This window comes from Astyanax mexicanus, chromosome 15, assembly GCF_023375975.1.
Source record: "Astyanax mexicanus isolate ESR-SI-001 chromosome 15, AstMex3_surface, whole genome shotgun sequence".
NCBI lineage: Eukaryota > Metazoa > Chordata > Actinopteri > Characiformes > Acestrorhamphidae > Astyanax > Astyanax mexicanus.
In genome coordinates, this window is record NC_064422.1 from 15,585,210 (window position 1) to 15,608,626 (window position 23,417).

Here is a 23,417-nt window from a genome sequence, read left to right on the forward strand (position 1 = left end):
AATATCCACCTTTTTAAAAAAACTCCTTGGTTGTTTTCACAGCATGTTTAGGTCATTGTCCATCTGTACTGTTAATCGTTGTCCAATCAACCTTGCTGCATTTGGTTGAATCTGAGCAAAAATTTTATCCCTGTAAACTTTAGAATTCATCCTTCTGTTTCTGTCACATCTTCAATAAACAATAGTGACCCAGTGCCAAAGGAAGTCATGCACTAAGGTTAGCGGAGAGCTAGCTAACAGTAATATTAGCAGCGAGCTATCTAGCTACATTAGTGAGGAAAGAACTAAGGTTAGTGGAGAACTAGCTAACATAATAACATTAGCAGCGAGTTATCTAGCTGCATTACAGAGGGGAGAACTAAGGTTAGTGGAGAGCTTGCTAACATAGTAACGTTAGCGGCGAGTTAGCTACATTACTGGGGAGAGAACTAAGGTTAGTGGAGAGCTAGCTAACATAGTAAGGTTAGCGGTGAATTAGCTCTCTTACCGGGGAGAGAAATAAGGGTAGCAGAAAGCTAGCTAACACTAGCGGCAAGCTAGATAACAAAGTAACATAAGCGACGAGTTAGCTATGTTACCAGGGTAGAGAACTAAGGTTACCATAGAGCTAGGTAACATGGTAACGTTAGCGGCGAATTAGCTATGTTACTGGGGAGAGAACTAAGGTTAGCAGCATATTTATTATAATGTTATTGGCATGCTGAACTCAGTTTATGAAGGTTGTTTCACTGTCCAAATATTTCTGTTCTCTCCACATCTATCAGTCTGATCACTCCATTATTAAAATTTAAATAATTACTTAATCTTTTTTTTTGTCATATTACAAATGTGTCATAAAATAAACTATAATCGTGATTTTTTAGTTTAATTGCTTATTATTCGGACATTGTGTACAGTTAATTAGTAGCAAAAGAACAAAACAAAACACGATTTTGTCCTCTAGCTGGGGTAACTGGGTTCAGTGTTTGTGGAGCATCAGGACAGAAGCCCATCCTGCATGAAGGGGCTTATTGTGTGGTGGTCTCCTCTGACAGAGGTGTGATCTGATTTTTAGATAATATGATACAGCACTAAAAGCACTCAGGAGTCTGTGTGAGTGTGGAGGGCTGCTCTTTTATGTATTTATGGCCTATTCAGACTGAATGTGTGGGGAACAGTGGAACAGGACCGAATTTAAATGAATGAAATCACAGAAACTAAATGAGTCAGAGGCACGGTGTGTGGTTAAAGGTTGTGGAAAATGGTGGTGAAGGGTGATGAATGGTGCATTCTAACAGATTTTATTAATTTTCACAGCATTACAGCATGTATGAGCAAATCTTACTGTAGGACCTGTAGCTATGGAGCATGTTACTGTAGAGCTGTAATACATCATGGTCGCAGTCATACATTTTTCAGCCTTTTAATCAGCAATTTTCCATTATTTTCAATTTAGATACTACTTTTTTATTACCATGCAAGCAGAAATACATATATACATCTTCCATAAACTGTATATACACACAAAAAAGCTACAGCTGATAACACTAGCTATGTAGCTGCAATGTACAAAGAAAAGCAGCCAGTCTTTTAGCTTATCAGGCGTATGCTAGTGGCTGGTTATCTCAGCATGCTAACGCTAAGCTAGCCTTTTAAATTCATAACTAACAGGCTAGCTTAGCGTAAACAGTCATTTGCTTTTTTTTGGCTCCCTGATGCCATTCTATGGTACTGCTCTTCTAGCTACATACTGCACTGGAACGTTCCTTAGCTAACGCTAGCTAAGCCTAGCATAACCAAAGGAAACAATTTGTATATTAAATACATAGATTAAAATAGATTTAATTAATATAGTTCGTTAGCTGGTGACATTTAGTTGTCAACGTCATTAGTTTGGTGTAGAAGTAACATTATTACTGGATAAATGTTTGTGTGATGTTTCCAGGTATTTTGTTAGCTAAGTAAGCAATGTTGTTTTTGTTGTTGGGTGGTAACTGATGGTGAATAGTGGTGAATGACAGTAAATGATGGTAAAAGGTGGTAAATAGTGGTCAGTGTTGATGACTGGTGAGAGATGAAGCTGAACAGTGAAAAATGGTGGTAAACAGTGTTATTTGGTGGTAAATGATTTTGAATGATAGTGAATAATAGTGAATGGTGGAATAGTGTTGACTGTGGTAAATAATAACGAATAGTGGTAAATGGTGCTGAAAGGTGAGGGATGGTGGTAAAGGTTGTGGTGAATAGTGCTGAATAGTGGTTAATGTTAGTAAATGGTGATGAATGTTGGTGAATGATGGTAAATGTCAGTAAATGTTGGTGCATGGTGGTAAATGATGGTACATGTTGATGAATGGTGCTGAGTTGTGGTAAATAGTACTGATTGGTGTTAAATGTTCATGAAGGGTGGTTAATGTTAATGATTGGTTTTGAATAGAGATGAACAGTGGTGAATGGTTGCACTTTATGTTTAATCTTTACAGTTTTTGGTTTTGCCCGCAGCTCATATGACTGTCTGCTGGATGACCCGTTCGAGCACAAGTGGCCTAAACTCCCAGAGCTGCCCGGTATCAACTACTCCATGGACGAGCAGTGTCGCTTTGATTTCGGGGTGGGATATAAGATGTGCACAGCTGTAAGTCTTTACTCTCACCCTGTTGAGATATACTGATAAACCACCATCACTGTAGGAATTAACAATACTGACCAATGACTGTATAAAAGCATGGACAGCACAATGTCTCGTAAACAGAATATACCACTCCTCCTGGCTGGTTGCAGTATGATGTGTTTCTCTCATTTGTCTACTCTAAATTGTTTCTAATTCCAGCAGTTAGTTACTTTTCCCTGTTAACACTGCTGAGTAACACAGGGGACATTGCTGATATTAATGAGCTCTTGGTCTTAACAGACACTAAGGGAAGTTCATTGCTGTTTTTTTCTGATGGTATAGCATGGGCAGAAGGATTAAACTTGACTGTAGACCCTTCGCATCCACTCTTCCTCTGGTTCTTTAGGCTGCAATGTAAACTCTATAAAGGCAGTCTATGAGATTGGTCTAGGAGATGGGGACGGGTCTACAAAGTGAGTCGGAAAGCCTGGCTCCACCTCCGGTCTCTTTGTGTAGACTCTGGTAGACAGATTTATTATAGGACAGAAGGGAATTTAAACAGTGTCTGTGGCTATATAGTCGCTGATATAAATGTCTCATCACCTCTGCATACTTGGAGTTCTCATGAATTTAACTCTTTGAATCAAATCCAAGTCTTTTTTCGCTGTAATTTTAATTAAATATTGAGGGAACCGAGCACATCTCATCATAAAACTGCTAATCAGTTTATTTATCCAATTATTTTTGAACCTGTAAAAAAAAATGCAGGATTGTGCAATTCCTTATATTTTTGTTAAACCTTTTGTTATCTTTCTCTGTCTCTCTGTCAGTTTCGGACGTATGACCCCTGTAAGCAGCTGTGGTGCAGTCACCCTGATAATCAGTATTTCTGTAAGACGAAGAAAGGTCCTCCTGTGGACGGGACAGAGTGTGCCCCAGGCAAGGTAGGTGGCCATACTCAGTATACCTGTGCAGTACTTATGTCCAGTATGTCCATTAGCAAGGAAATTAAAATCACTGATATATATGAGTGAATAATAAATTAGACTGTAGAAAATTAGCTTCACTGAAAATATAGGACTCTTTGTAGTTCTCTAATTACCAATAATTAATGTTTGCCTGTTGCATATTTTTTTCTCCTCCTTTCACCCTGGTCTTCAATGGTCAGGAACCCAAAAGACCACCACAGAGCAGCAAATATTTATTTTATTAATTACTTATATACAACTTCATTGAAAAACACTGATTTCCCTGTTTTAGCAATCTATAGGCGAGCCATCAGTGTGCATCTCGCAAAAGGATTTGAGCGATAGGATGTGTTTGGTATCATGAGGATGCAAAAAAAAATACGCATTCTCTTAATTAATCATGGGTGTGTTTTGGCTGTAACAGGAAATAAACCAGTCAGAGTTTCACTTGCCATTCCCTTCGAGAGCCAGGTGTGCTCTGGCTTTGGCACATTGATATCTTAACAGCGCAGTACTTTGTGTGTCTCAGCAGAGGAAATTGGCCTGCTTGTTCACGCTGTTAAGGTGCACGAGCAGGTCATTTACGGGAACAGCAATGTTATTTTATTTTGGATTCTGTTCATTGTTGATGTAACTGCAGGATTTCATCACATCATTTTTGTACATCTGTATGTAAGGAGCGGGGGTGTATGCGCCTAGTGCACCTGTGTCGCTAAGATGGGTATAGAGGGTGACTGTTGGCTGGTCAGGGTCTAAATCGGTCAGTGGCGCGCACCTGTGTTTTCCGCCTCCAAGATAGAAACATGCCAGAAATTGACCTGAACACACATCACTTTTTCCTTTATTCCTGAACTACGAGACTATAGACTGTTGATGGGGTGCAAAGAGCATCACGGCACCCTTGTACAAGGTGTACGATGGGGCCCTGAGAAACAATAATTACTTTACACCACCTCCCCAGGTAAAACTAATCCCATATGAATAGGGCTTTGGTATGTAATAAAACTGGGAGTGTTAAGAGGTTAAATTAATGCAGGTGAAACTCCTTCAGCACAGAGAGCTGATGGGTTTTAAAGTTTCAGTTTTTGACAGGCTGAGATAGATGCCAGCACTCTTTATAATCACTGCAGTGATCTCTGAGGCTGGGGCGGCTTTCTGCAGAACCTGGGGAGGTGCTCAAGGTCCATTTGGAACCTTCATCTGTCACTAAAGCTCTGTTTCGGCTGAGGTGATGAACAGCATGCTAATAAAGACATGCTGATAGAGGAGCTGCCTTTCTCAAAATAAGTTCACATCTCCTGCAGAAACACAATGTATTTTTTTTATTATTAAATTTGGCAGATTGGGTAAAAAAAAAAAGTGATATTTGAAAAGGTAGTGGCACGTTAAAGATGTTTTTCCTAATATACAGAAAAATTGGATCTTTTGTAAAAGACCGTAGATAAGGCCTGGTAAAATGTTGTCAATGTGCTAAAATACCAGATTTTAAGTGTTTTTCTGTTTCTTGGGCCCTACTGTACAAAGTGTATTCGATGGTATATTAGGTACATTAGGTATTTTACGAACACAACAAAAAAGGTGGGAATGTTAAAGGACACAGCTCAAAAAGATCATAGAATTACAAACACCACACAATATGTTTGGAGTGTTACAAACACAACACAAAAGGATGGAAGTGTTACAAAACCTATTCTAAAAAATTGCAGCTTTACAATCAGTGTTACGAACACAACACAAAAAGATCAGGGGAACAAACAACACAAATATCTGAATGTTACGAACATAACAAAAACATGATTGGTTACAAACACAACACCAAATATCAGAGTGTTACAAACACCACACAAAAAGATCATTGTTACAAACACAACACAAAAGATAAGAGTGGTATGACCACAACACAAAAAGATCAGAATGTTACGAACATGCCACACAAAAACATATGGGGTACAAACAACACAAAATATTAGAGAGTTATGAACACAACACAAAAACAAGATGGGTAACAAACAACACAAAATGGAATGTTACAAGCAACACAAAATGATTAGGGTTACAAACACCACAAAACGATTAGCATTACGAACACAAAAACAGATCAGAGTGTTTCAAACTCAACTAGATCCTTTTAATTTCTATGTATGGAGTATGGATGTTGTATTCCTCACAGTCCGAATTGTATGGTTGTCTTCGTAACACTCCCATCTTTTTTTGTGTGAAAGCTAACACAAAGTTCTAACACAAAGAAGGAAGAAAAACTTTAGAGGATATGTAACTCCAGAGTAGATGTGTCTAGACTATTTATCTGTAGTGTTTCATTTGTAATATTGAAAGTTATGCAATAACCTTGCTGAAAACTTATTATTCGGTTTATGCATACAAATGGCTGCATATAAATTTAATGTCACATTAAATATTCCACCCGTTTCCACACTTTTCAGTTTCTGACAGTGCAGTTAGTTTATTCTTGTTTGTTTAGTTTATGGGATTGTAATAGGAAGGACGCTGCCTCATGACTTTGGCGGAATAATGATAAATTTAATGAAGTTTGCTGGGCTGGCCGTGTTTTTCGCTGAAGTAGCTGTAGAGTTATAGCTCACAGTACAGACAGAGCATCTTGTACGAGTTTGTTTAACTGCAGAATGGATTAAAAGTTATATTTATTATACAGTTAAAACAATAAGACGATAATAATGGCCACGACCTGCATCTATTCAGAGCTCATACAGCTCGTTCTAAAATAAATCACCAGTGCTGAAGCAGCAGATCAAACACACACACACAAACAGCAAAATGTACAACCACAAATCAGAACAGGTTCGTACAGAATGGAATGAAAATTAAAGGTCTTTCAGAAGCAATTATGGGCATAGGATTTAACTTCTTCATGCATTTGTAACATATGTATGAGAAGCACTGCATCAAGAACCGCTCGCTATTCAACAAAAGCTAATAAAACCAACATAGATACAGGATTACCCTAGTAAACCTTTTCAGCAACAAGCTCTACAATACAGAGTTACATTTCTTACAGGGACATCAATGCTTTTTCAAGGCAATGTTAAACGACATGCTGTACACAATGCAAAGGAATGGCTGTGGATGACGAGTGTACAGAGGCTAGAGAATGTGTGGGGAATTTTTTTAATTAAAAACAAAAAGTAGCACCATGCAAAAAATTGGGCACATACTCTTTACCAAAGTCTCAGACCTTGATTAGCTTGTTCATAACATGGCTTGTTCACAGTCATTGATAAGATAAACCAGTTGATGTAATAATTTAACTTATTAAAGCTAAAATAAATAAATACTTTTTATTGAGGTCTTGAATTGGCCCTGCTCTCTCCGGGTGGGTAAATGGCTGCTCTCTCCCCACATCACTACTAGGGTGATGTCCACAGCACAGGGCGTCTCTGAGCTGAAGTACCGGAACCGAGTCACTGAGCTTTCCTCCAAGCGCGTTGGCAACTCAGCAATGCTTCATCAGCAGCAGTTTGAAAAGAAGCGGTGGCTGACTTCACATGTATCGGAGGAAGCATGTGCTAGTCTTCACCCTCCTGGTGTGTTGGGACGTCACTAGTGATAGGAGGAGTCCTAATAAGTGGGTTGGGTAATTAGCCATGTAAATTGGGGAGAAAATGGGGAAAAATTAGAAATAAAATTATATTAAAAAAAAAGATCTTAAAAAGCATTACATTTGACTTTTAAAATGGTGCTAGGACCCTGTATCTGCTCCAAAGGGTCCTATTCTATTGGCAGTTGTTCTCTCTCTGTTCAGAAGTTTATATATCTAAAGTTGCATCCTCTGTGGAACCCAATAAAGAACCGGCATTTTGTGTATTTCTGTGTTTCCTACCTCTAGTGGTGTTTTAAGGGTCACTGTATCTGGAGGTCATCCCACCAGCCCTATGGCCATGATGGAGCCTGGAGCTCCTGGGGAAAATTCGGCTCCTGCTCTCGCACCTGTGGAGGAGGAGTCAAATCCCGCAGTCGCCAGTGTAACAACCCTGCGTGAGTATATATACACACATCAACATTTGTTTAATTTTTTTTTTTACAGTAAGATTTTTTTCTCATAATATGGCTTAAGGCTTTGAGATGAGGGTCAGGAGGCATACTGAGTCTGTTTAGGAGATGAATGCCAATGAGCGGGCCGAGGACATAGCTAGAGTTAATGTCCTCAATTGAAGCTTGTCCACCGAGCAAATCTACACTTGCACAAATTTACCCAGTGGCTAAATCTACTTGCCCATGCCCCATTTCCCTGTCCTTGGCTGCGTCCAGAAACCCCAAAAGTTGCTTTATTTTCCTATTGATCCTCCTCTTCTTTTAGATTTAGTTACACCATCTTGCTGCCTGTCCAAATACCGGAGGAGACTAAAGAAGCAGCATAAAATCCTCCTAAAGCTTTTCCAGCAGCGGATACACCAGAGTATCCTACTTAGGAAGACTTGAAGGGGCTTTGAGCACTACTTTTGAGTTTTGCTCTAAAATCCTCTATACCAGCAATAAAAAGATTTATATATTTAAAATGGTTATACTCACCCTCTTATCCTGTACTCTCTCACTTTTTCTCTCTCTCTCTCTCTCTCTCTCTAGTCCAGCGTATGGGGGTCGTGACTGTCCTGGATCTGCGTTTGATTATCAGATGTGTAACACTGAGGAGTGTCCCGGACAGTATGAAGACTTCAGAGCTCAGCAGTGCGTCCAGCGCAGTAACAAATACCACAACAACATCAAACACACCTGGCTGCCCTACGAACATCCTGATGGTGAGAAAACACATAATAGTATGTATCAATGTTTCTAATAACGTAGCCACTTAGTGGAAGTTAAGTAGATGTTTCTAATTAAGTGGCATTTGATTAGATTTCTTCCATTTAAATTGTATGTGTGTGTGTGTGTCTGTGTTTGTGTGTTTTAGAGGCCCATAAGTGTGAGCTGAGTTGTCGCTCTAAGGAGACGGGTGAGATAGTGTTTATGAATCAGGTGATGCATGATGGGACACGCTGCAGCTACACTGATCCCTTCAGCGTGTGCGCTCGAGGAGAGTGTCTGGTGAGAATCTATACATAAACACACAAACGCACACTAACAGTTTCAAAGCCAGCTAATACACTGTTCTCACAATCTCACACTAATCCATCCTTTTATTATTTTTGCATACCGTAAACAAATTATTTCTTTCATTCTCTTTCTTTTTTCTCTCACAGCATGTGGGCTGTGATAAGGAGGTTGGCTCCTATAAGCAGGAGGATAAGTGTGGAGTGTGTGAGGGAGACAACTCGCACTGCCGCACCGTTAAACTGACACTCACTAAAACGCCCAAAAAAACAGGTAACATCATAACATCTTTTTAATTATATATTTTTTATATATTTAAAGTAATACCAGACTTACCAAGGATCTGACGAGGAATCGAGCTCTACTGGTAGCTGCTTTCAGATGCTGTAATTTGGTCTTCGATGGTCAACGGGGTTGAAAAGCTGCTCGTTCAAAGGAAAACATACTAAAAACATATTTAGTTAACCATCATAGTGTTTGTTACATTTGAATATGGTCATGCTTGGTCTTGCTGGTAATGTTGGTCAACCAGCATGGTCAAAGATTGGTCACCAGGCTTACCTGGTGGGAAATTAACTGGTCACCCACCAGGTTGTGTCCTCAATAAATGACAGCATTATTTGATTTACATCCATTAACTCTATAGAATTAGAATACCAAAACCCAAATAAACATAATCAGTGATCGGTGAGAGTGTCTACCTGTATTTAACTCTGTTTATTTGGGTTTAGTATACTAATGTTATATAAAGTCAGTGATCAGTAAGAGTTTCTACCTGTAATTAACTCTACATAACATTAGAATACTAAACTCAAATAAACAATGTCAGTGGTCATTGAGGCTGTATACCTATAATTAACTCTATAAAACATTATAATATTAAACTCAAAAATAAAGTCAGTGTTCAGTCAGAGTGTCTACTTGACTAACTCTATATAACATTAGAATACTAAGCCTAAATTAACATATGGACGTGAATAATTGGATAAACTAGAGTTATGTTGGATGTGGCAATACTGGACTACATCCATGTTAAAGTTTTATGTTTAAGTTCACATAAACACACAAACAGCAATCAGGTCTGTTCATTTTTTTATTTAATATTTATTCTGACAATATAATCATACTGTAATTAGGTTTATAAACTATTTTTTCAGATGCCCTGTACTTTACAGTCAGTATTGATGGGTCTACATCAGCTCGTCTGACTTTTCCCTTAGTTTTGATGTCAAAAAATATATTCCACAAACAACAATTACTGTATAAATATCAGACTGGATTACAAACAGCATTCTTTGTGATTTAAGGTGGCCAGTAATCAGACAGCTGTAATGACTCATGGCTCAGCTGCCTCATATCTCATTATAACTCACTATACACTCACAGGCATGCAGCCGTGTTTTGATTTATAAGTGAAAATAAAAATATCATTCCTGACAATAACACGCCTCTCCATCTGCCTTCACACTGCGGCATAGCAATGATCAGCAGTGTGGCACAGTTATGACGCACATCCTGAGAGTGTAAGTTGTTGAGGGGGTGTTAACAGTAATTAGGGGTTAATTAGGGGTCCTGAAACCTATTTAACTCTCCATCTGTACAGTTGTAAGGTCAAACTCCACAAATAGCTGCTATTGTAAGTGTAAATTGCCACATCCTCTACATAGATAAATTTCTGTACATTATAATGCACAATTAGTTATTTACTGAATTTACACATTATAACTAAACAGTATAATATAAAAGATGTACACGTATTAACACATCATTCGCATTCTTTTTTTTGCACTATAAAGCACAGTTACAATCCAGTCAGGTTGTAAGTAGCGTTTTAATTTAGTTCTCCAGCACTGGGACTGGAGTAGCATTAGAATTAGCCTCAAACTGCTATTTCCCCATTCAGAGGTGAGTATCATTGGCCTGTAGCACTGCTGGAGCAGCATTAGCATTATCAACTACCCACGCTAGCTCTTTTTTTGTTCAGAGTGAGTATATATTGAACTGTATTCTGCATGTTTACCAACAAGCTACATGGGACGAACTGCTAGGTAATATCGCTCTGGCTTACCGAAACACTCGGGATTACTCAGTGTAGCGGTGTTGGGTGGCATTAGTTGCTAACTGGTAGTGGTTAGCCGCTAATGCTAATTTGGGAATTTAAGCTTACTGTAAATAAATGGAAGTGCTTTACTCACCCAAATAATCAGCCTTCAGGAGAGAAATCTGTGTAGATTAATATCCAGCGCTCGTTTGACTTTAAAAGAAAGCATTTTTTATTACAGTTAGTCACCTGGATTAATTTTCTTAGTGTCTTAAAGGAGTTCCTGGAGGTGCTGAACAATAGTTTCTGCTGTTTCCTTCACCCTGTGAAGCTCCAACTCATCCCAAGAATATTTTTTGTGGGGGGAAACTGTATTCATTGAAAGGAGGTTAAGGCAGCTTGTAGCTCCAGATCAAAAGCTGGACTGAAGTGTTCACCACAAAGCCTCCATTCTCAAACTCAGCCATTGTCAGATCCCTGATGAATGGCAGAAACAGATGGTGGGTAATTTGATTAAACTAACATGTTTCTTCTCTCAGTCTAATGTACCCCTGCTCAAAGTTTGTCAAAAGAGCAAAATGTCCTCAAGTGCATTACAGAGGCATGTCTAGCAGTTAACTATCTCTCACCAGGAGGTACACTACCCAAATATAGTCTTTGAGAGCGTTTTCAAGAATGGATGGGAGCCTTATTGTTGCAAGACTCAGTGTCTAACCAGACCACAACCTTAATTATTTACATGTCTGTCTGAGACAGAACTGCTTGTTGAGTTTTGCAGAAAAATCCACCAATGAGTGTATATTATTCTACTTGATACAGATACTGATGTGGGATGGATTGAAAGATTTCAGTCTGTACTTTCTAACAGTTTATCCACCTGTTTTATTGAAATACTGTAGCAGAAATTATTCATATAAAATCACAACATGACTTATTATATTTTATCTAAGGGTATCAAAGGCTTCTAGGTAAAAAAAAAAAAAAAATCAGTGGTAATGTATCTTTTTCTTTATCTTTTCACTCTCTTTTTGGACAGGTTTGTTAAAGATGTTTGATATCCCAGCCGGTGCAAGACACATAATTATCGAGGAGAACGAGACGTCTCCACACATCATTGGTGAGTTTGCCTCGGTGTATATCACAGTACCAATTGCCCCATTTTAGCAATCTATCTATAGTCGAGCCATCATTTGTCTTTGCTATCGAAACAGTGAGAAAAGTGCATCTTGCATTGCTTGAAACACACGAATAGCATGTACTAACTCTCTTAAACCAATCAAAGACTGTCATTTTCAATGGCCTTCAAGAGCCAGGTGTGCTTTGAAATCAGTGAGCTATATTTTGTGTTGATGTAGAATAATGTTATTTTATTTTTTATTTTGTTTATTGTTAATGTAAAGTTAGCATTTCTGCCAACAGGCACGTGCTGCTGCACGCACTGCTGCATGTCCATGTGTGTGTAACAAGAGAGGGTGTACGTGTCTGTGTTGACAAATCACTGCCAAGATAGCAATGAACATCTGACTGTCACTGTCTGTCTAGGTTGTTTTCAGCCTGTGGCTCACCTGTGTTTTCCATTGCTTTATATATTGCTCTGTACAATACAACAGTACCCACATTTAGAGTGTTATTAATATATATTCACCCTGATGAGAGACTGTAGCCCCACCCTCTTAGTGTATAATATCACAATAACTACATTTAGAGTGTTTCTAAAATATATTTACCCTAAAGAGACTGAAGCTCTATCTCAGTATTTACCCCAATACCTATATTAAGAGTTTTATTAGTATTCCAGCTGCCCCCTGTGTAAATTGCAATGAACGAGTCAGAGAGTCTTTACACCTTTAGGTGTGTTTCCTGCTCTGACATGCCTTTCTCGCCTCCAATAGGACTTGTTGAATAACACTTAATCCAAAGTGTTAGATCAGAGAAAACATGCAGAGCTTTGGGTCTTCGGGACAAGAAATGTAAACATAAGTAGGAGTTGAAATTCTGTCGTTCTTCCCCGCTCACTCCTCCACCGACCCTAAATCAGCAACACCAGAGAACATTCTCATAAAAACCGACTCAGAGGGTAGACCACCACAAAATTAAAAAAAAAAACAAAAAAAAAAAACAATGAAATTAAAGGATTCTAAATAGATTGATTTTGAGCAGTAACCAATGGTCTGTTCTTCCATGTTCTTCTGCAGAAGGAGAAGAGCAATTCAAATTGAAAAGAATGGAAATCTACAGTATTAAAACTAGTGTAAAGTGAGTAACACTGATGATCTGGTTTTAATGGTACCTGTAACATGGAGATATTAGGCAGCAAGTTACAGTCAGTTGGTTCTTGAAGATCATTGGTTAAAGCAGCAAAAACGGAAAAAAAAATCTAAGTCAGAGCTGTTTCGGCAGCACGACAGGAACTTACAAAATATTCATAAAGAAGCAGCTGTTTAGTTGGTGTATAACTAGCTGCCCCTCTCTATACTGTCCTCCACTTCCAGAAGGTCTATGGCGTGTCCTATTGAAAGAGTTCTCTCAGCATCGTTTTGTGCAAAAGTGGATAAAAAGCTTCTTATCCACTTTACTTCCTTTCTCATCTCATGCCTCTTAGTCTAGTCTGTGTAAAAGGTGTAATTCATGAGTTCCATTAAGATGTTCTCATTAATTTATCCATCGGATGAGTCATATCTCTAATGCTGATGGGGGTTGACTGTCTGAGCCTTAGAGCTGGGAGATTCAGGTTTAAATATAAGCAGTGACTAATGGATCAAGGTGTTTCAGATGATGTATACCATAAAAAAAAAAACTGTAAACGATCTGTTTACTCTCCACAGCTGTTAAAAACCAGGTCACAGACATCTTCATACTCAACTCCAAGGGGGATGAAGTCAAAACCAAGAGCTTCATCGAGAGTGGGCTAGAGTGGGAGTACTCTGTGGAAGGAGAAAAGGAGACTTTGAAGACTGCCGGCCCTCTGCATGAAGGCATTGTCGTACTGGTGAGCCTTCATTATTACTGTACTTGGACAAAAGGGAGAGCTTGTGTTGACATTATACCCTCTTAATTAAAAAAAAAATACACTCAGAGCGAAGTGTCCAGGAGCAATAAATGTTTACAAATTTAGACTGATATGAACAATATGTATTAAAGTACACTTACAAAAGTAGTGTGTAAAACCAATGTACTACAACATGTTAGATGCACAGTGCAGTGTGCTGTTCCAACAATATGCTTGTCCACATACTTACTGCTGCTGTTAGAGCTTGCCTTAAAGACAAAGATACTATGACATGGTCAGTCATATTGTCAGATATATCTCTGATTGAAAATGCTATTGAAAACACTAACAACACTCTTAAGGAACTAAACAGTGACCAAACAACACTTTTTTTACTTATTCAGACACACCAACAGTTTGTTTACAGTCCTTGTGTTAGAATTACTGATTCTCATATCAGATCAGTTTATAGTCCGATTGTATTTAGAGCAATGCAGTCTGAAGTAGCTTCTCATGTGAACAATAATCATTCCAACAGCATATTTAACCCGAGTTAGCTGTGCTGTAAACAGCTGTAAATATCTTTTTCACACAACAGTGTGAGTTGTGAGTGGTGTAAAGCTCTGTATAACCTATAATCTACCACCTTTTAAAAAAGAGAAGCTGCATCTCTGGTTGATGAAGGTAAATTTAAAACATCTACCCAAACAGCCAGACATCTGCTCTTACCATTCTGTGGAGGGAAACTCTGCTTTGAAGCTCTGGAGAAGTGGACACGTTGGGTGCTCTGAGGCTGCCAAGGCAGATGTCAGCCTAATGCTAAGCAAAGAGCCTTACAAGCATCAAACATGTTTGCTTCACTGGACCTTTGAACTGATCTGGTGGTGGTTTACCTCCACAAATTGGTAATAAAGTCAGATACAAATACTTTTAAAATATATATTTATGTGACAAAATGAAACAATGCATACAAAGTTCTACCTTTCAATGTTCAGATGATCTAACTTATATAATGCTACATAATATATTTAAAGACCAACACTGATTTTAACATCTTTTTGAAATGATATAAAAACACATTTTTGGTGCATTAATGTATCTGTCTGTCCAATAATGGGCTGATCAGTAATGCTGTGTCTGGTTCTGCAGGTGGTTCCTCGGGAGGATGACACTAAGATCAGTTTAACGTATAAATACATCATCCATGAAGACTTAGTCCCCATCATCACTAACAACAATGTGCTGCTGGCTGAGCTGGACACCTATGAGTGGGCCCTAAAGAACTGGTCCCAGTGCACTAAACCCTGTGGAGGAGGTGAGATAAATTTCGTATTTAGTTTAAAGTCTCTCTTTATCAGAGCTCAGTTTTGAACTGTGAGGATTTACTGCTTTTCACATTTGCTTTTCACTCTTCAAGTCATTCCAAACACATTCTGTGATACTAAAGTCTGTACTGGACATATGGTGGTTAGTTCATTGTTCTGAGAGCAGCAACAGCTTCAGAGGTATTGGCTTTAAATGCCAGTAGATCAGAGCTTCATATTCCTGTACCCTTACCCTGCTGATGCCAGCTGTTAGCATCACAGCTAAACCCCAATAACCTTGTCTACCAAGCCCCCCTTGTTAACATCAAGATTTACCCACTCCACCTTTGCTGAGCCAGCCTGTTAGCATCATGGCAGACTCACTCAAAACCATTTGAAGTGCTGCGTCTGTTAGCATACGTCTAAGAATTTTTAAATTGTCACTTTCACTTTAAAGTTTTGTTCTGCACTACTGTGGGGACGGTCACTGTCTTGTCTAGCTCCATTCTCTGCTCAGGAAGGAAGGCTTTACTCCTATCTTTACATATTTAATTAACTGTTTACTACATAGTTGTTTAAAATGTCAGACATAGCATATGTGTGTTTAGGGAGAATTGAGACCACAAAGTCCTGAGTTGCCTCTGAATTGAAGCATGAATAACTGATAAAAAAGCCAAATGCTAACATTTAAAAGCAGGCTTAACATTTAGACTTCACTACACTACTCATCCCAAAAATAGTGGATGGAACTCAGAACACAGTTTCACAGCTCACTGCTGTTTATTGTAGTTTATGGTTCCAGGTCTATAGAGTTCTATGACAAAGGGTATCTAAACATGTGCGTACGACTGTATAAATACACGTTACACAGTGTTCTAGATGCATATAAAGTAGCTGTTGTGTTAGACTATGTGGGCGTGTGAGAGAAGTCTGATTGACTGAGGGATTTTGTATGTATATAAAAATGTATGTATTTATATACATATATGAAGTATGCTTGTGATGTGCAGCATTTTGTTCAGTGTGGGTGTGTATCACGTATGTAATGTCAGTATTTAGAAGAGCTGCTGTCACTGCAGGGCTAAACCTGCCTGAATGGGTTCTGAAGTGGGTGGTGTGGTGTGTAAGATGTGGTGTGGTTCTTATCCTGGTTTAAATGAATGTAATAAATTTAAGTGTATCCAAGGTTTTGAATCAGTGAATCAGAAAGCTTAAGCTGGTTAAACTGGTTGCCTAGTAAAGGCTATGTGTTAATTTGAAGTTAATGGTATTGCTGGGCTACAGGCATGATCTGATTGGTAGGAATGATTAAAAAAAATGGCCTTTAACTGTTTTTTCTTAAAGCAGGCTTCTTTCCCAGGGTTTTACCAAGGCAAGGCTAAAATAACCACTTTACTTAATATTAACAGTGGAAGCCTGTAAGGTTGTAGACTACTCAAGAGCGCCATATTAAAATGGTTAACAATCTTTATAGTGTTCTCCTGGTTCACTTTTTTTTCGTGACCTTTTGTTGGTTGCAAATCTAACCTCTTCTTACGCTTACATCAAATTCTTTTATCTCTTTGTTTGGCATTGTTGCGCCATTTGTTTCTTTTCCTGTCTTTTCCTTCTTTGTACTGGAAGCTTACTCGTGTTTTCCTTTACTCTGTGATGTTGAGCTGCTTCCTATTTCTTTGTCCTTTGTCCTTTCTAGTCCCATGAGTACTTTCCGTGGTTGCTTTTAGTTATATTTGGTTTGATCTTAAGTCCCTCTCCAAAAATTCAGTCGGTAGCTCACTTAGTTTAAACTTAGTCTTGTTAAAGACCACTGAGAGTATAATTTTGATTGGATCATTTAGTTTTTAACAATTACTTACTGTGGAATAAAACACTAAGGGAATATTTATTAAGTGTGAAGCTGTTGAGTCTGTACTGCAAGTAAACTTAGAATCTTATCATTAATTACTGTTAAAGTATAATGTGTTTGTGTTCCTCAGGTGTTCAGTACACTAAATACGGCTGTAGGAGGAAGAGTGACAGTCGACTGGTCCACAGAAACTTCTGTGAGGTCAATAAGAAACCCAAACCCATCCGCAAACGCTGCAACATTAACGAGTGCAGTCAGCCAGTGTATGTGTCCTATCTTTTTGCCGTAAACACACTTTGAAATAAAAATGTATTTATGTATAACTTATAACGAAGGCATTGTGTGTGTTTTGCAGGTGGGTGGTGGAGGAGTGGGGGCCCTGCAGTAAGACGTGTGGGAGTCAGGGCTATCAGACTCGGGTGGTGCAGTGTGTTCAGCCGCTGCAGAACGGCACCAACAGACCCATTCACATAAAATACTGCAGCGGAAAGCGACCCGAAACCCGCAGAACCTGTGGCCCAAACACCTGCCCAGCACAGTGGAGGACGGGGGCGTGGTCACAGGTAGGGGTGTGTGTGTGTATTGTGCTCTGTGTGTGTTTTGTGTGGTGTGTGAGTGTTTGCATTTAGGGTGGGTAAGTCTGTGTGTAGAGTGGGTCTGTGTTGGGGGTAAGGGGTGTTTGTGTGGTATGGGTGTGTGGTGTAGGTGTGCTTGTGTGTTGGATCCACACAGTCCCCCACAACACACATACACTTAACTAAATGTCCATGATGATGGGGTGTGTGGCTGGCTGTTTGGGGGTGTTTGTGGTATTGCAGTATTCTCTAAGCTGTGGTGATAGAAACCAGCAGTAGCAGGTGGTGTGCAGTGTGTGCGTGCATTGTTTGTGTATTGTGTTTTTATTGCATGCATTTTTTTGTGTGTATGTGTGTGTGTACGCATGTGAAATACATGTACTTGTTTGGCCACTAAATCAAGAACACCTGCCTTCCCAGTCAGACTATGAATTAGGGTTTTTCCTCATTTTTTGCACTTAAAATACCTAAATGTCCATGAATGTATGTGTGTGTGTGTTCTGCAGTGCTCTGTAAGCTGTGGTGATGGTATCCAGCAGCGACAGGTGGTGTGCAGGGCATCAGACAGCAGCAGTGTGGCGAAGTGTGAGGGGGAGAAACCTGAGAGTGTATCCATCTGCAAAATGCCATCCTGCCCAGGTCTGTGTTTCTATATCAGTGCTGTGACATCATCACATCTACCAAACTAAATATCCTCTGATTTAAGCCCCTGAGATTGCAGAAAACATTTATAGGAACTCATCTGGAACAAAAAAGTCCACAAAATAAAAAATAAAAAAATCATGTTGCATTGTCTACTGAACACAGGTAGTCTGGGAATTTTTGATTTTACACTGCAGTTTGATGACTAAGCTAAAAAAAAAATATATAAAACAAAAATATTTTTAGTACATTCTGTCAGGTATGTCCTACAGCAGAATGAGGTAAACAGACTCCCCTCAGATTCCTTTTAGACCTTTATAAATAAGGGTTAATCTTCATTTACAGTAAATACAGAAATCAGCAGCATAATCTGTTGTATGTGTATACTGCCTCATGTTGTGCCTGCACGCCATGGAGAGTCAGATTTTAACTCAATTTTCTTCTTCTATTGTTAAATAGGTGGTGATGGCCTGCATCAACTAACTGTAATTGGTCTTAAAAAAAAAAAAAACTCACACAACATGGTTCAGTTAATCTTGACTGGGACGACCTCTTATGGTCAGACCAAAGTTTGGTCCTATGGTGACACCATTTACACCTGCTACTTTGGTTTGAATCAAACTTATTAATTTATTTACAAACATAATTAAATATTTTCTAAATCTAAATAGTCATAAAAAAGCACATTAAAATTAGAATATCCTGACCTCACTAACTCTCTTGTCACTGAACCCCATCAAATCCTCAGCAATTTTTCAAAATTTATTTGAAAGCCTTTTCTAGACAGTAGCGACAGTCACTTCAACAAAAGCAGGATAAACCCTTTTTAATACCCTTGATTTCAAAAGAAACTATGATGAATGTGCAGGTGCCCCAATTATTTTTGTCCACAAAGTGTAGCTAATAATTTAGCTGACATTACCCAACATTGAAGTCCCTGCCTGAGCATAGCCAAACATTTTACATTTTACATTACACTGGACCTGCAAAATGTCATAGGACTAGTATCATGTCTCATGACATTTGCTATGTCCTGTCCTTAGATATTCGTACCGTCATTACTAGCCCACCACGCTCCGCAAAACCAGCAAGCTGATTGGCTGTTTCTCCTGAGAAAAAAAAATATTATAATTAATTTGGGGCTTTCATTTGGCGCCCCCTTTTTTATTGCAGTGCCCCTTTGCGTCGCATAGGCTGCATACCCCCTTTTTAAATTGTATATCTGGCTACATTTTTGCTCCAGTGGAAACAATAAACGGTAACAGAGTGACCAACAAGACACAAACCATATGTAAATACTGTAAGTAAATTGTACACGTGGCTGTTTCATAGGCAGGTGTACTAATCCCTTAGCTCTGTACTGTATTAAAAAAATGCTGTCTCTGTTTGCACTTCAAGCATAGTCTTAATATGACTGGTTATGGTTATGCATAATTAAATTACAAGATATTTATGAGAAAAAAACACAAACCATAGGCTTAATATGACTGGTTGTGGTTTGCAATTATTGTTTGCACTATATAAGACCTAGAAAAGTTTTATTTTTATTTTTTATTCTTATTTCTATTTCTTATAGAATCAGTGTGTGAGAGAAACCAGTCTGTTAAGTTTGCTTTATATGATTGTCAAATAAAACTCTAGTTTTCAAGCAATTTTTCATTTTTGACGTTTTCTTTAAAATTTTATTTTTAAATCTCGTCTCGTCTCATCTCATCTTGTTCTCGTGAACCCAGTATCGTGTTTCGTCTTGTCTCGTGATATTAGTGTCTCGTCACACCCCTAGCATTTGTATTTTCATATTTCTTAAAAGTAACTTAAAAAATAAATTTTCAATTTTAAAAAAAGATTTATAGTTTAAGCACAAGTAATGCTGTTGTTTTTGTTCTTTAAAAAAAGCGCCACAAACATGCTTATTATTTTTTTAGTTCCAACAAGATCCGAAAAGATTGTAGCCTTTTATGGTGACAGTATAAGAACTCATGTCAGCTGTCAAATAATACATTGTTTGAGAATAATTATTGCTTTTTTTGTTACAATTTAGAAAAAGGCATCAAAAAGACATTGTTTGGGTATCGTTACCGAATTTTAAGTATTGTTTCAGTATCAGTAATTTTTAAACATTACCCAGCCCTACGCACAACCTCAGGCTCAACCAACTCTCCCTATTTCACACCACCTTACCATAAGAACGATAGCCACCTCACAGCCTCACACAACTTACTTATACAGGCGTCAGCATTCCCAAGCATTTTCCTGAAGTAGTACTTTATGATAAATACTAGGGGTGTCACGATTTCGATATTTCATCGAAATCAATCAAAATTGTGTCATGGTCTCGAGCATCGAGGTCAAAAAGAGGATCGATGATCCCTCCCTTAAATGACGCAGCAAGCTACGTAAATGGCGCAGCACACTGTAGCTCAAAGAGCAGCCCTTTCTCCAGAGAATGTGGACATTCTCATCTTCTTAAAGAAAAAATTGAAAATATAGAAATAATCGTTTTGTCTAGCCTCAAATATGTTAATAGTTTTGGTACCGTAAGGAGCATCTTTCTCTCAGATAATAATAGGTTATAATATATCTTTATTAAACAAAAAGTTTATTCTCAGGGAGTCTTATTTTTCATGTTTAACTGTTATAGTAAGATAGCGTTCAGTTTGTTAAGGCTCTAATTGTTCTATTGTTTTTTACATGACTGTTCCAGTATTTTTTTTTTATTATTTATTTTATGTGCACACTGCTTCTACCAAAAGCCACTAGATGGCATCTTAATTAAATTATTTAAATTTGACCATAAGTGCCTAATGTGGTGTGTTACAGATCACTTGTATCACTTTGCATCACTTATATCAAGCCCACCTTTTGAAATAAGATATTGTAAATGTGATGAATCAAACCAATGACTAACCATAGACTAATCTAAAAATGGCATAGGCCTCTCTGCTGTAAAAGAAAAAAAGAAAGAAAATCGAGAATCGAATCGTGATCCTAAAATCGAAAATAAAATCGAATCGAGGATTTTGAGAATCGTGTCACCCCTAATAAATACAGTGTATATATACTGCTGTCCTATGACTCTTGTATGTTGATGAAACCCGGTTGTGTTTTGCAGGAGAGGCGTCATTCTCCACCCCGACTGTGGATGTAATGGGCAACGACACTACTGGCGGCGAGGGGTTAGCTGACGCATCTCTGAATAAAATCTCAAGTGAGTCACCTCTGTCATTGGAGTTGGACAAGCATCACTGGGAGCTGCAGAGTGTGTCAGTGACGGCACATCACATCCAGTTAATTGAGCTGTCAAAACCGGTGGACTACTGAGTTATTAACCTTCATTAAGTATCTAGAGCTTAAATTGATTTAATGTCACGACACACAAACACATCAGCTATAAAGAAGCCACTTCACAGAAGTACTTACACTGGGTGGGCAAGGTTTTGGGAAACAAATTCCATTAAAAAAAAAAAAAAAATTCAATATTTTTTTCTGTAATCAAGGGTATTAAATAAAGTGAAGTAGGGCTGGGTATTGTTTTAAGATTTCTGATACCAATACAATACTTTTTTTCTATACCTTTTTTTACAAAAAAAAATTGAAAAAGCAATAATTACACTCACATAACGTGTTTATTTAACAAATGACATGACTAATCTCATTCTCAAACTGTCACCATAAAAAAGAATCATCTTTTTAAATTTTGTTGCAACCAACAGTTAACATCTCTGTAGCACTTTATTAAGAACAAAAACAGCAGAATTACTTGTGCTTAAATTAAAAATATGTTTCCCTAGGCATCATGCTGGAGTTCTTCTTAAGGAATATGAACATAAAATGCTCCAAAGCCAGGAAAGGATCACACAGATCCAAATAACTACCGACCTATAGCACTTACGAGCTGCCATGGAAAGGATGATAAATCGACGACTTGTGTGGGTGCTGGAACACCGATTACTCAGCAGTTTTCAAAATGGTTTCAGACGTGGACAAAGCACGATAGATTATTTATTAAGAATTGAAGCATTCAAATGGATTTCTAAATAAACAGCACACCGTAGCAGTGTTTTTTGACCTTGAAAAGGCATATGACACCACAGACTTCATACAACCCAATTTTTAAATTAAACTCCACATATTTGAGCTAAACATTACATTACATTACATTACATTACATTTGGCAGACGCTTTTGTCCAAAGCGACTTACAATAGTCAAGTACAATGTAAAATAAGTTTAAAGGTAAAACATCTTTGGATAGGGATAAAAGGAGGACAAAGGGGAATAATAGGATAGAGGAGTGAAGGAGGGGAAGAAGGAAATGAGGTTAGAAGTAGTTAGTGTGTTAGAGGTGTTAAGAGAGTAAGTGCTCTTTGAAGAGCTCTGTCTTCAGGAGTTTCTTAAAGATAGCGAGAGATTCTCCTGATCTGGTAGTGGAGGGTAGTTTGTTCCACCATTGGGGAACTCTGTATGAGAACAGTCTGGATTGCTTTGTGTGAATGTTTGGCAAAGCGAGGCGACGTTCACTGGAGGGGCGCAGCGGCCGGGAGGTAGCGTAAGCCTTCAGGAGCGAGTGCAGGTAGGAAGGAGCCTGTTCTGACATCACCTTGTAGGCGATTGTAAGAGTTTTGAATTTGATGCGAGCATCAACTGGTAGCCAATGGAGCTCAATGAGCAGCGGGGTGACATGTGCCCGTTTTGGCTGGTTGAAGACCAGACGTGCTGCTGCGTTCTGGAACATCTGGAGTGGTTTTACTACACAGGCCGGGAGGCCAGTTAGCAGGGCATTGCAGTAGTCGAGGCGTGAGATGACGACTGTTCAGGTGCGATTAAAACAGATATATTAGTCAGACAATTAATACAGCTATGAATAAATGCTGTCTCTGCTGCTTTTCCATGCTAAGCTGTTTACACATCGAACACCGTATGCAACTGAACCAGAAAGAAACAAGTACAGGTGTAAAAAGGTCCCTAGTTAAATCAGGATGTGGAATAACGGTCACCACCCCACCCAATCAATAACTCCCTAAATCATTCCATTCATAAGTATTGGATGGAATGCCCAAGAGAACAAGAGTTCCACTGCTCCACAGCCCAATGCTGGGGGCTTTACACCACTCTAGACAGGCATGTTGGCCATACAGTAGGTTCATGTTTATTCATCTGCTCCACAGAGTCCTATTCTATTGGCAATACTTCTTTTCTACAGGAACTTGGCAAGCTGTGTAAAATTAAAGAAGCTGGGTGCAACATTCATTACAAGAGGTGTCCACACACATCTATTTAAATCAGAAAAAACAGAGACACATTTTAAGGTCAAAGTAAATCACCAGTAATGACTGTCATGCTGTAATTGTATTTGAATTCTTTCTGACAAGCAGATTGTGAGGCACGGGACTTCCTCC

General features: G+C 38.5%; 1 protein-coding gene across 2 annotated transcripts in view; it reads left to right on the forward strand.

Moving 5' to 3' along the window:
• The window catches only part of LOC103024481 (A disintegrin and metalloproteinase with thrombospondin motifs 3), a 113,310-nt gene that overhangs the window by 85,052 nt on the left and 4,841 nt on the right, over positions 1–23,417 (forward strand). For both annotated transcript variants that reach the window (XM_049464707.1, XM_022669062.2), the window contains exons 9-21: positions 2,482–2,614; positions 3,421–3,534; positions 7,421–7,569; positions 8,158–8,330; positions 8,483–8,616; positions 8,772–8,895; positions 11,700–11,780; positions 13,489–13,652; positions 14,802–14,967; positions 16,933–17,065; positions 17,158–17,365; positions 17,884–18,016; positions 21,132–21,227. In XM_049464707.1, the coding sequence (XP_049320664.1) occupies positions 2,482–2,614; positions 3,421–3,534; positions 7,421–7,569; positions 8,158–8,330; positions 8,483–8,616; positions 8,772–8,895; positions 11,700–11,780; positions 13,489–13,652; positions 14,802–14,967; positions 16,933–17,065; positions 17,158–17,365; positions 17,884–18,016; positions 21,132–21,227 (1,808 nt within the window). The remainder of the gene's footprint in view (positions 1–2,481; positions 2,615–3,420; positions 3,535–7,420; positions 7,570–8,157; positions 8,331–8,482; positions 8,617–8,771; positions 8,896–11,699; positions 11,781–13,488; positions 13,653–14,801; positions 14,968–16,932; positions 17,066–17,157; positions 17,366–17,883; positions 18,017–21,131; positions 21,228–23,417) is intronic.